The sequence below is a fragment of the Pelobates fuscus genome, chromosome 3 (genome assembly GCF_036172605.1).
Source record: "Pelobates fuscus isolate aPelFus1 chromosome 3, aPelFus1.pri, whole genome shotgun sequence".
Lineage (NCBI taxonomy): Eukaryota > Metazoa > Chordata > Amphibia > Anura > Pelobatidae > Pelobates > Pelobates fuscus.
The window spans coordinates 425047669-425061902 of NC_086319.1; the positions used below are offsets into that span (position 1 = coordinate 425047669).

Below are 14234 nucleotides of genomic sequence, written 5' to 3' on the forward strand. Positions count from 1 at the left end.
ATTAACTGATTAGTATTCTCTTGGGACGTGGTTGTTGCAGCTGACTTCACCTTGGGGGAAAGGACACCTTCTTGGCGGCGTAAACCCCTACTACACCGGGGTGCCGCTACAAATACATACTCACCTTTTGACTTGTCATTGATAATATTCTGGACAGATGTGTCCATTTGGTTTAGTTTCTCCATAAATTTACCACCTGGGGAACAGATTATAGATTTACTTAATGACCACCTAGATTTTCCCAATCTCCCCGTATATAGCCCCACTTACCATCCTGAGACAAACGCTCCACTTGTGCGCTAACCATCGCACTCAGATTGCCCAGCTGTTTCTCTAGAGTTCGATCCGGCTCACTTTGCCCTGGGCCTGTAGATAGGAACATCAGTGATATCAGAAACTCAGGCCGTGCCCCCCCAAAAATATATATAAGATACATGTACTTTAGTTGAATTTTATTGCACATATTATAATATATACAATTTTATTAATGGTTTACTATAGTCTTAAAGACACAGCACACCTTATTTTAGTTTTTATAATACTCAGACAGTGCCCCCCACACCCCAGTGTGTGAGTCAGAACACGGGGGGCTATACTCAGACAGTGCCCCCACACCCCAGTGTGTGAGTCAGAACACGGGGGGCTATACTCAGGCAGTGACCCCACCCCCCAGTGTGTGAGTCAGAACACGAGGAGGGTAAAATATTTGCTTCACCTGTCAGTGGGTTTAATGTTGTGGATGATCAGTGTATACAGTTGCAAGAAAAAGTATGTGAACCAATTTGTGCAGAAATCCATATCATTCGAAAGATGCGTGGTCATAAAATGTGATCTGATCATCATCTAAGTCACAACAATAGACAATCACAGTCTGCTTAAACTAATAACACACAAAGAATGAAATGTTGCCATGTTTTTATTGAACACACCATGTAAACATTCACAGTGCAGGTGGAAACAGTATGTGAACCCTTGGATTTAATAACTAGTTGAACCTCCTTTGGCAGCAATAACTTCAACCAAACGTTTCCTGTAGTTGCAGATCAGACGTGCACAACGGTCAGGAGTAATTCTTGACCATTCCTCTTTACATAACTGTTTCAGTTCAGCAATATTCTTGGGATGTCTGGTGTGAATCGCTTTCTTGAGGTCAGGCCACAGCATCTCAATCGGTTGATTTCAGGACTCTGGGCCACTTCAGAAGGCGTATTTTCTTCTGTTTAAGCCATTCTGTTGTTGATTTACTTCTATGCTTTGGTCATTGTCCTGTTGCAACACCCATCTTCTGTTGAGCTTCACCTGGTAGAAAGATGGCCTTAGGTTCTCCTGCAAAATGTCTTGATAAACTTGGGAATTCATTTTTCCTTCGATGATAGCAATCCGTCCAGGCTTTGACGCAGCAAAGCACCCCCAAACCATGATGCCCCCACCACCATACTTCACAGTTGGGATGAGGTTTTGATGTTGGTGTGCTGTGCCTCTTTTTTGCCACACATAGTGTAGTATTTTGCCAGTACTGCTGTGGAACATCCAGGTGTTCTTGTGCAAACTGTAAACGTGCAGCAATGTTTTGTTTGGACAGCAGTGGCTTCCTCTGTGGTATCCTCCCATGAAATCCATTCTTGTTTAGTGTTTTACGTATTGTAGATTCGCTAACAGGGATGTTAGCATTTGACAGTGACTTTTGTAAGTCTTTAGCTGACACTCTAGGATTCTTCTTCACCTCATTGAGCAGTCTGCGCTGTGCTCTTGCAGTCATCTTTACAGGACGGCCACTCCTAGGGAGAGTAGCAGCAGTGCTGAACTTTCTCCATTTATAGACAATTTGTCTTACCGTGGACTGATGAACAGCAAGGCTTTTGGAAATCTTTACAGCTTCATGCAAGTCAACAATTCTTAATCGTAGGTCTCCTGAGAGCTCTTTTGTGCGAGGCATCATTCACATCAGGCAATGCTTCTTGTGAAAAGCAAGCAGAAGGTGATTTGAATGCCTTTCCCTGCCGTCATCACCTCACAAATTGACCTGTACAGTATCATAGTACCAGTGAGATACTCCAGACCCAGGGAGCCGCTCTTCCCGCGGAGGAGTACCCCAGCTGGGTTGAAGGCAGTGGTACCCATGCTCTCCCCCTCCACACCGGGCACACGCTGGCCGCTGCAAATGCCGGCTGCTGTCATGCAAGCCAGGTCAGTAGGGGAGATAGGCTCCGGCAGTTGGGATCTCACGCAATAGCGCGAGGTCCAAGGAGGCCACAAGTAAACACGTGGAATCGCTGGAGATAAACTCAGCGTTCCCGGTGCTCCGGAGGGCTGAGGAGGAAGCTAGGAGGGTGACTCCTGAGTGGTTAAAACCCCTAACGGGGGAACAGTTATGTGGAAAAGAAAGCATAAGGGAGTAAAAGGTGTAATAGTAAAGCGAAAAAAAGGCCCCTAGAGAGGCCCAGTGGCAGAAAAAGCAGATAACAGAAAATGGGAGAGGGAAACAGAGTAAATAAAGGCACAAACAACCAGAAAGCAACCAGAAATAGACTAAATAAATTAAAGTAAGATAAAGTAAAGTGACAGGCACCCACTAAGAGCAGGAGGCAGTGGTACTTTGACCTGTACTGATGTGGAGCAGCAAAGAAGTTTGTTTTCCTGGCACTATAGTGGTCTTTTAAAACCCCTTAAGGACACATGACGTGTCTGACATGTCATGATTCCCTTTTATTCCAGAAGTTTGGTCCTTAAGGGGTTAAGCAAATATGAAGCCTCCTGTCATGTTATAACATTTGGTATAGGCCATCACCCTCAACATCTAGTATTTACTCTTAATGCATGATTTACTCTGCTTCAGAAGAGGAAGGCTTGTATGGGGGCCTACTGCACAAACACACAATAATAAATGTCTAATTTTTATCACCAGGTGATTGTGTCTCACCCATTTTCTTACCCATTGGAAGGCACTGATTGGTGCCATACTCAGCATTCGATGAAGGGCAGTAGTACATTTTATCAATTACAATCACTGACGCCATGAGTGTGAGTGAGCACTGAGTGCTGGCTGAGTGTGAGTTACACTTACTTCTTAGAGCCACAATGAGGACTATGATGGTGAGAAGAAGCATAGCGTACACAGCACATAGACCAGTCAGAAGTCTAGAGGATGGAGGGGGCGAAAAGAAACTCATCTTGACAACTGTAGGAGAGGAGACATAAGTTCTGTTATTTGGGATGCAAAACATGCACTTACTGCTAACCTAGCCTTAGCCCCTAATCATTGCCCGTGAATCGAAATAAACATTCTCTCTCTGGTTCACTACATGCTGTTTGCATCCACTTAGTGTTCGAGGCCCTATATGTTGACATGACTTACACAATTACAATACAGCCATTCAGGCAGGCATACCCGGTGATGACCAGATGACAAGCCCGCACCACCCAGGATGGCTCACACTCTGAGGCTTAGGTAGGCACCCGTGCCCTTGTCCTGGGATACCCGTGCCGAGTTTGGGAGGGAAGAAGTTTCTGACCCTACCCTCTAGACCTATAGGTATAGGGTGGCCACTATACAGATACCCGACGGCCCCAACACCCCACTACCAGAACCAGCTACCAACCATCAGTTACACCAGCTGCCACAACTCCACTCAGATGTTCACCGGCTCTTGTACCACCCAAGAGGGCACCGGACTGGGCCACGACCCAGTGCCATCGATGTCTCAAATATGGGCACATGTGGAGGGAGTAAACCAAGAAACATGTGTTCAGCGCACACGTACCGTTTACCTTACAATAAACACTTGGCAAAGGGTATTTCTTTAAGCGTTGCACTGTTTCCTATATAAAACAGGAAATAAAACAATACATAGTATAGCCTGTATGAATATTTATAATAGGTCTATACAAGGTCAGCACACTCACAATTTTTAGAGCCTTTTATAAGTTGGCTCTGGACTTATAAGGCACATCAGCTCCTCAAATTTTCCAGCTTGTCTCACAGGAACAACAGGGAATTCCAGGAATTCTATCAAGAGATAGAAATACAATTAAAAGATATAATAACCTATAAGAAATGAAATGGCGACCATACCAATATGATAAAACAAAAATGTAGGGAACTACTTACAACAGGAATAGATAAGGACATTTTAAATAAAGGGGAATTCTCTTTTCTGCTTCTAGAATATCCTAGGATCCCTTCGATTTATGTCCTGCTGAAGCTACATAAAAGTTTGGTTGACCCTCCTGGGCGCCCAATAGTTTCAGGGATTAATTCAGTCCTATCACCTCTGTCCCAATATATTGACTTCCACTTACAACCATTAGTCAAGACTTCCCTTCATATTTACAGGGCTATCTCCTAATAACGAGTGATGTCACCAGCCTCTACACAATAATTGAACACAGTAGGGGCTTTGAGGCAGCCAATTTCTTTTTAGAACAATCTGACAAATATGGAGATACTCAAAAGTCCTTTACCTCGGAGGGAATAACATTGATTTTAGAAAACAATTATTTTTGGTTCGAGGGGGATTTTTATTTACAAGTTAGAGGTACAGTGATGGGGACCAAGTTTGCGCTGAGCTATGCCAATTTATGGCATATTGGGAGAGGACTTTTATTTATTCTACGCATAAGTTCGGCGCAAACTTGGTCCTATACAAGAGGTACATCGATGATATTTTTATTATCTGGAAGGGATCGAGTATCCAGTATGATGATTTTTTTAATTCGCTTAATATCAATGACTGGGGGATCACTCTTACAAAGAACATTAGCCCAAGTAGCATCAACTTTTTAGATTTAGAAATGTATATTTTAGACAATTCTATAATGACCCGTAGGTCGATGTTAATAGTTATATTGAGATCAACAGCTGCCATCACCAAACGTGGCTATTTAATATACCTAGGGGACAATTCCTTAGAATATGGAGAAATTGTTCAAACCAATCTGATTTTTTATCCCAAGCAAATATTTTAAAGGAACAATTCACCCAGAAAGGCTATTATAACAAGATCGTAGATAAGAGTATAGAAGATGTTGCACTCTTAGATAGGTCACCTATCCTTAACTATAGGGACTCTTGAGGAAATACAAATAATACCAGAATAATACCATGTAACTATGTAATCCCTTTTATTTTAAATTTTTCCAGTAATATTGGAGTTATCAAAAAAATTATTTGTAAATATTTGCACATTCTGAGACAGGAGGATGATATAGACGAATATGTGGGTTAAAAACCAAAATGTATTTTTAGAGGAGCCAAGAATGTTAAACAAATATTAACCAAAAGTTTTATTGACAACAAAGTCCTAAATCAGGGGTCGGCAACCTCTGGCACGCGTGCCACTCGTGGCACGCGGGGTGCATTTGAGCGGCACGCGAGGTTGCCGACCGATCTACACTGAGGGAAACCGGAAGGGAACTTGCGCGGCGGCGGAACTTCCAGCATCACAAGAACTTGCGATCTGGAGTTCCGCCACTCTTACCTCAGCTCCAATCATCTGTGCCTCGCCTCCAGCCCTCCCACTCTGTCAGCAGCATCCTCAGCCCTGCCTCCTGCCTAGTGATTAGCCCCGCCTCCTGCCTAGTCTTCAGTCCCGCCTCCTACTCTGTCAGCAGCATCCTCAGTCCCGCCTCCAGACCAAGCTTCAGCCCCGCCTCCTGTCCTACTCTGTCAGCAGCATCCTCAGACTGGATGATTTATTTACAGGTCTACAGCAAATCTGTGTGGGGCTTCTTGTTTATGGGAGCCAATCAGAAGCAGTAGTGATCACAGGAATCACTTCTGCTCCTGACTGTGTCACAAAATCAGAGATTGCCTTGTCCCTTGTGTCTGCTACTACCACTTCACTGTTTGCCTGTCAGTCCCTGACCCTGAATACTATCAGGTAAATTGCCTTAATTTACCTGGTGCCAGTGCCACATTATTTATGTTACAAATAAATCCTCATGAGGGCATACAGGAATGGTCCCCAAGAGCTGTCAATCTAACTCAAATTAACTTTAATGTGATACAAAAGTTTTATTATACTCATATATATATCACATAAATGTTAACTTGTGTTAGATTGTAAGCTGTACAGTCCATTCCCTGGGTGCCCTGGTCTCTATATGTAAAGGCTTAAGGGAATAGCCCCCAAAAGCTTGCAATCTAAGTCAAGTGAGCATTTCCTAATTATGTAAAAAATACAAACAGAAATACTAGCTTGAGTTAGATTGCAAGCTCTTGGAGCCATTCCTGCAATGTGAGAGACTAGGAGAGATCAGACATGAAGTGTGACCAGTAAACTCGACTACAATGTGTCACATTACACTCCACCACTCACACACACACAAATCACACTCAGCCAACCATACGCACAACCGCTACCCTCCTCCACACACACACACACACACACACACATCACAATCAGCCGTTCAATACACAGACATCCCACACACAGTATTAGAACACTGATGCACTCTGAACCACATAACTGATTTTTATTGCTGCGGAGCTCTGTGATGAAATTATGCACTCACTTTGATGTGAGTTGTATCTCTGAGGGCTCTGTGATATGTTCATACACTGCATTTATTACGTTCATATTATTGTGATTGTTTTTGCAGTTGAGCTGTGTGATACACTTCTCCTTACATACACGCGCATTTTATTGCTGTGGGGCTCTATAATACATTCAGCGATGCATTTACCGTGAGGCTAACAAGGTATTTGCGTTGGGCGGCACTTTCCAAAACACAGCTCCAAATGCCCATGCCTTGTTAGCCTTGTTTTATGGGGGCCCAAGAGCTGACCGGTTAGCCAGTTTTGGGCCCCCGTGGGGTGGACCACAGGTAAATTACCACAGGTAAATTATCCACCCAGCTTTCTCAACAGTAATGAGGCTGGGTAGATTTTTAATTTTTTTTAAAAGAAATAGCAAAAATTTGTGAGTGTTGGGGGAAAAATGTGTGTGTATGTGTTTGTCAGTGAATATATGTGTGTCTGTCTGTCAGTAAGTTTGTGTGTCTGTCAGTGTGGGTCTTTGAGTGTGTGTATTTATATCTTTCAGTGTGTGAGTGTGTGTGTGTAAGTTTGTGTCTGTCAGTGAGTTTGTGTCAGTCTGTCAATGAATGTGTGAGTGTGTGTGCCTGTAAGTGAATGTGTGTGAGGGTCAGTGAATGTGGGTGGATGGGTGTGTGTGTCTGTGAGTGAGTTTGTGTATGTCTGTATGTGTGTCTGAGTGATTATACGTGTCTGTCAATGAATGTGTGAGTGTGCGTGTCTGTCAGTGCATGTGCGCTTCTGTCAGTGTGTGTCCGAGTTATTGTGTGTCTGTCAGATTGTGTCAATTCAATTTAAATGTCAATTCAGTGAGTGTGTGTGTGTGTGTGTGTGTGTGTCAGTCAAAATGTGAGTTAGTCTTTAACAGGAAAGGTGGGGCAAATTTAAATTAGAGGGTTCCCAAGTTCATCATGCCTTGGGCAGCACAAATCCAAAATACGCCACTGAATACATTAATACACTCCGTACATAGTTTGAACCTGTGATAAACTGTCAACTAAGCACTCTCAGTCAATCACTGTCCTAATCTCTGGTATGGCTTCAGGTGGAAGCATAGTTCTGTCTCCTCTGCATCATCATTGGAGGCCGGGTTACTGGGGACCAACCTGCACTGCTAAATGTTAGTGACGTGGATCCTGGCACCCACGGACTCCAGATAACATGACCACTTAAATACATTTAAGTAGTCATGGTTGTTTTTGGGGACCCTGCTGGGCCCTGCCACGCTCTAAATCAATATTGCAGTAGCTCTAACCTGGGCTTACCCGACTACTGGCGACAAGCTGTGATTGTGGCTGACAGTCCTGGAGGGGGCTCCGAGCATATTGCGGCCTGGTGTGAAGCATGGAAGGGAGGGGCGGCCAATCTCCCACCTGGAGCAGCCTGTGCTAAGCCAAACACCAGCTTGTGCCCTGTCCTCCCTCCTCAGTGAGCTAGGAGCACACAACACCACCACAAAGCCAACACCATGTGGCAACTAAAATTACAGCCACCGTGTGTGCTTCTGACCCAGGCAGTGGGAAATGGGATATGCAGGATCGGCTGAACCGGCTCGGATGCCTTTTGGGAGAAGCTGGCAGCTTGCCTGGAATCAGTGGCCCCAGCAGCAGCGATCCCACACCTAATGCCTATGGCTGAGGCCTTCTGGGTGTACTACTATTTTCTAGATCTAATTGTCATTACATGTCTATTTTTGATTGCTCATCCACTACTACTGAAACAGACACAGACATGTAAACCTGGCCTGTTACTGCAAATAGTGCAGTATATAAAAATGGCATACAATCGTTTCATTATATGCCTTGTATGTGTTTTACTTCTCGCTGTTGTGGCAATAAAAGTTGAAATGTAATCTCATTCACAACAAAAATAAAGAATTATAAAAAATAAAAAAGGAAAGAGTATCTTTGTACTTATTTACCCTCTTATTGAAGCCCATTATGTCGCTGTGTCATTTGTTATATTCTGGTGTTATTAGACTGGGGCTGAACTCTACAGGCCTGTCTGTGGCATGTACACTGTACTAGTAATTTCTGACAAAATGGGACATTTACACCTCCTTTAATATTCCTTACTGCGCCTCTTGATTCATCTTATTTTTCTGTTCAATTTTTTTTTTGAGGGGATGGGAGATTGGTTCACAATTTTGTTGGTTCCAGTGTATAAAAGAGAGGTGCACAAATGCACCCAACAATATTTCCAACCACTGTCAGCGTGGCAGTTTTCAGAGAAAGAAAGGCAGCTTTTATGATGTTCATTTGTTTTGGGGATGTAATCAATGTTAAAAAAAAATAGAAGAACAAATACAAAATCCAAAAGAGGAATCAAAAGTATCAGAAATATGGATTATTGTGGCACATTATAGAAAATGGTTATTTTTGCTTATTTGCAGGATCCACAGGGAGCAATCACATTGTTTGAACGAACAGTTCTTCTCAGCCTTCTCAGGTTTAGATTGCAGATCCTACTTCCATTTGCTAAAATGTCTACCGCCAAAAAGCAAAAGCTTGACATCCGCACTTTTCAGCCTTCATGGACTGAGGAATATGGAGTTGTACAGCAGAAGGATCGTGCTGTGTGTGCATTATGCTGTGAAAGTATTGTTTGCCGAACATCAAGTGTCAAAAGACATTTTCAAACTAAACATGAATCGTCATTTAATAACATGGAGGACAAAATGGAAGCCATAAAAAGAGCAGTTTGTAGATATAAAAAACAAACCAGTATATTCAGCCAAGTAATTGGAGCAAAGAATAAAGCTACTGAATGCAGTTATAAAATTGCTCAGTGTGTAGCAAGAAAAGGGAAACCTTTCACAGATGGTGAATATATTAAAGAAGCCTTTATAAACGGTGCTGAAGTTTTATTTGGCGATTTGCCTAATAAAGATACAATATTATCACGGATAAAAGATATACCAGTATCGGCAAGAACAATAGAAAGACGAGTGACCGAAATGACAGACAATATACAAGATAAGCAAAGAAGAAGTTTAAAAGACGCTCTTGTCTTTAGTGTCGCTGTGGATGAAAGTGTTGATGTAAATGACATGGCTCGCCTCGCAGTAGTTGCTCGCTACTGTGAAAATGATCGCATTTATGAAGAATTGTGTTGTCTCAAATCACTTGAAGGAACAAAAGGAGAGGATATTATGTCTGCATTTGCCGATTATTTTGAAAAGCAGAGTATAGATATCAATAAAATATTCTGTATAACTACAGATGGTGCCCCTGCCATGGTTGGAAAAAACAAAGGATTTGTAAAACTTCTCCAAGAACGCATTGGTCGTCCTGCACTAAAATTCCATTGCATAATTCACCAAGAGAACTTGTGTGCAAAAATATCATCTTCATCCTTGAACTTTGTGATGGAAACAGTTGTAAAAATTGTAAATTTTTTAGTTAGCCGCTCTGCATTAACCCACAGACAGTTCAGGTCCTTACTGGAGGAACTGGAGAGTTCGTATTCTGATCTCCCTCTTTATAATAACGTTCGTTGGCTCAGTCGTGGCAAGGTATTGAGCAGATTTGTAGCATGCTTGGAGGAGATCAAGAATTTCACAAGTGAAAAAGGTCATAATTACCCAGAACTAAGTGATATTAACTGGCTTTGCAAGCTTATGTTCCTGGCTGATATAACTGCACACCTGAATGACCTGAATTTACAGTTACAGGGAGAAGGACAAACTGTTCTTCATCTTTATGAATACTGGAAAGGATTCATGGAAAAACTGAATGTGTATTGTCGGGATATCACTACTGAGACATACAAGTATTTTCCCAATGTAAAAGCACATTCGGTGCATTATCCAGTTGGCACAGAAGAACTGCAGAAGTACATTGGGGCGCTCAGAAAAGAGTTCACAGAACGATGTCAAGATTTTGAGATCCATGGGCCAACATTTTCATTCCTTATCAAGCCTGACTTAACCGAATCTACCTCATTTGGGTTAACTCTTTTTGAATGGATGAATGTTGATGATTTTGAAATCCAGCTTATTGAATTGAAGGCATCAGAATTATGGAGAACAAAATTTGAAGAACTGCGGAAAACTCTGGAGGGAAATTGCACAGATAGATCAGCTGCCATTGTGCAATGTTGGACCAGTCTACCTGAAAAATTCATCTGCTTAAAGATAATTGCACTAGCGTTGCTTTCGGCCTTTGGGTCAACATATATATGTGAGCAAATCTTTTCACACATGAAGATCATTTTGAATCCGCATCGAAGCCGTCTCTCAACTGCTCATTCAGAAGCCTGTGTGAAGCTTAAAGTTACGCAGTATGTTCCTGACATAGAGGAACTAAGCAAGGAAAAGCAAGGACAGGGATCTCACTAAGTTTGTCCTGTAAAAAATAAAAAAATGCTGTTGTATGTTCTTTGTTATTACGTTCTAAAAATATTTTCAGCACGTGTAAATGTAATTAGAAATTACATTAAAAAGCAAAAGACAAATCAATATGATTAGTTGTTCTCTTAAAACAGACCTTCTTTATTTGTTGTCATCATTAATAAAATATTAAACTTTCTTAACCATGCATTCCTCATGGAATTTATTGCCGGCACACCAAGGGACGTCAAAGTTTTATTTTGGCACAGCACTACCAAAAGGTTGCCTACCCCTGTCCTAAATAGTAACAAACAATTTTTTAAGTGACGAGACAGCAGAAAGGTTTCATTCACTGTGGATTGCGTAATGCATGCAAAAAGACAGAAATATCTAACAAGAAGGTTCTTAACTTCAATTATTTTGTAACAAATAAGAAATAGGAAATTAATTTATTAATTACGTGTCACTCGAAAAATGTAATCTATCTTTTAAAGTGTACACGTGGATACCAATATATTGGTAAAACCAGGGGCGTATTAGCCGCGAGGCAAACAAGGCATTTGCCTTGGGCGGCATTTTCCAGGGGGCGGCAAAAAAAGCCGCCCCCAAATGCCCAAGGCAAATGTCTTGTTAGCCTTGCGGCTAACAGACATGCCAGCGGTCGGGCGGCGTTGGCGGGCGGCCGGCGAGGGAGCTCTTCCCCTGAGCTGTCTGCTCAGCTCCCTCGCCAGCCGCAGAGTGAGGCTGGGAGGCGGAGCCGGAATATGACGTCATATTCCGGCTCCCAGCCTCACTCTGCGGCTGGCGAGGGAGCTGAGCAGACTGCTCAGGGGAAGAGCTCCCTCGCCGGCCGCCCACCCGCCAGGCAGTGCCGCCCGATCGCCCAGCAGCCACTGGACCACCAGGGAGGAAGAGACACCCCCCATCCCCCCACCATTCCCAAAGGTAAGGAGGCTGGGGGAGGGGGGTGTTAAATTTAAAAAAAATGTGTTAAAAATAAATGTAAAAAAAAACATGTTAATAATAAATAAAAAAAATGTATTAAAAAAAAATAAAAAAAAATGTGTTAAAAATAAATTTTAAAAAAATAACGTGTTAATAATAAATTAAAAAAAAGTGTTAAAAATAAATTAAAAAAATGTGTTAAAAATAAATTTACAAAAAATGTGTTAAAAATAAATTTAAAAAATGTGTTAATGTGGGTGGGTGAGTGTGTGTCTGTGTCTGTTAGTGTTTGTGTCTGTTAGTGTCTGTGTCTGTTAGTGTCTGTGTGTGTCTGTTAGTGTCTGTGTCTGTGTGTGTGTGTGTGTGTGTGTGTGTCTGACTGTGTGTGTCTGTTAGTGTGTGTGTTTGCCTGTGAGTGTGTGTGTATGTTAGTGAGTGTGTGTGTCTGCTAGTGAGTGTGTGTCTGTTAGTGTGTGTCTGTTAGTGAGTGTGTTTGTCTGTTACTGAGTGTGAGTGTGTCTGTTAGTGTGTGTGTGTTTCTGTTAGCGAGTGTGTGTTTCTGTTAGCTAGTGTATGCGTATCTGTCAGTGAATGTGTGTGTGTGTATTTAGAATGCGGGGCGGGGGGAAAGGTTGGGTGGGGGTGGCGCGGGGGGGGCGCCTGAGTTTTGTCCTGCCTAGGGCAGCACAAAACCAGGATACACCACTGGGTAAAACCTCTAGACCAATTCAGGTTAGGATTGGAGAATGCATAAGAAACATAAAAAATGTGTTCATCAACCATAGTGTGTCCAAACACGTTTTAGAATCTTGTGCATCCAATCCAAAAAATCTGGAACTGTATGCAATCCAAAAGGTTGACACACATTGGAGAGGAGGAGATCTAGCCAAAAAATGAAGTATCCGTGAAGCTAAGTGGACATTTGAAATGTGCACTGTTACGGTTGCCTCCAGGCTGGCTGGAAGTTGGACCATAGAAAGGATGCTCCTAGCGCTCACCAAAGGACCATCAGCACCATAGACACCATAACTACTGCGTAGCCATCATAAGTACTGCAGACTCCACGAACCACCGCTGCTGGGCTGGTATCTCGCCGTCTGCTCTGCACCCTGGACCTACGACCAGGCTCCAGGTTCCAGTAGGTGAACCTCTTCCTTCTGTAGAGCGAAGCAGGATCAGGAACAAGAGCTCTTACAAGAGCTCAGTAGCTAAGGGAGTATGAAGAGCATAGCAATCCCTGTAGTGATTATAGCTGTCCCCTACAAACATGAGTCAAGGCTGCAAATTAGAGGGTCAAAGCGATTCTGTTTTATTGGCACCAAAAGAACCTTCTTTTATGCAGGTTTCCCTTAGATAGGACCACCCACAGGGTTTTACAAAACAACCAATCACACCCGTACATTACCGAAAACACTCCCAGCAATTACACACAAAATCCTCCCCCTCTGCCTGTGATATAATTATGTTACACAATGGGTTAACATAATTATCACAGACAGTAAAAATACAGTTTTTACACATACCCTGTAACTTTAAAACCATACATCCAATCTCCATAAAAATTAATCAGCATACTTTAAACATAAACACTCTCAAAAATCAGCCAAATCCCTGCAGTGGATAAAAAGATAGCCGGAAGACCTTTATGACCGACCGCAAGCACATTTTCCTGCCCAAAACAGTTCCATAGATTTGCGCTGTGCGGCCGGTCAATTTCATGCGGAAAAACGACTAAGTCCCATTCGGACGTGCATTCGAATCTTCGAACGGAACTTAGTCTCTGCAGCTGAAAATTCAGTATGGGAGAAGGTAAGGGTCAGCGGTGTTCGCGGAAATGTGTAGCCGATTTTAGTTCCATGGATTTGGCTACACATACCGCTGACCTCGTTCGAAGAACAAAGATGGCCGCCGCCACGTGTTGGTTTGCACGAACAGCGGCCACCCAGCAGTCGGCAATTAACCTGCAGTAACCTCACAGCCTGGGAGGTAAATTGCCTGCACACTTCCACTTCTGGGTGGTCCGCCTGTGTGGTACTTGGTTCAGTATGCCCCATTTACTGAACCAAGTGGGAGAAAGCCAGGGACAAGTTATTTTGCAGGTCTGGGGACATAGTCTTAAAGGGGCATTGTTCACCAAAGTCACAATATGTCCCCAGACGGTTCTTAAAGGGCCATACACACCCTATAAAAGTCCATAAGTTTTCAGGGGCACAATCTCCCAGGAGCCATAGTCATGAGGAAGGAGGCTGGCAAATAGGCTTCTCCACAACCCAGGGAAGCAGGGCAATTTGTCATTTAAAGGGCCAGTTACAAATGGCAGTTTGTAACATGCACCTCGGACAGGAGAGCGCAATCTTAAAAAGTAAATATAAATACAAAAATGATTAACAATATATTACCAAGCAGTTAGAAACAAAGCAAACT

At 42.8% G+C, this 14234-nt stretch overlaps 1 protein-coding gene across 1 annotated transcript in view; it reads right to left on the reverse strand.

Moving 5' to 3' along the window:
* LOC134603661 (asialoglycoprotein receptor 1-like) overlaps nt 1-3819 on the reverse strand; it is a 55235-nt gene extending 51416 nt beyond the window's left edge. Inside the window, exons 1-4 of the mRNA XM_063449839.1 lie at nt 3762-3819; nt 3065-3178; nt 271-366; nt 125-196 (exon numbers count right to left, since the gene is read on the reverse strand). Coding sequence (XP_063305909.1) covers nt 125-196; nt 271-366; nt 3065-3170 — 274 coding nt within the window. The 5' untranslated portion in view covers nt 3171-3178; nt 3762-3819. The remainder of the gene's footprint in view (nt 1-124; nt 197-270; nt 367-3064; nt 3179-3761) is intronic.
* Nucleotides 3820-14234: the final 10415 nt, after the last annotated feature.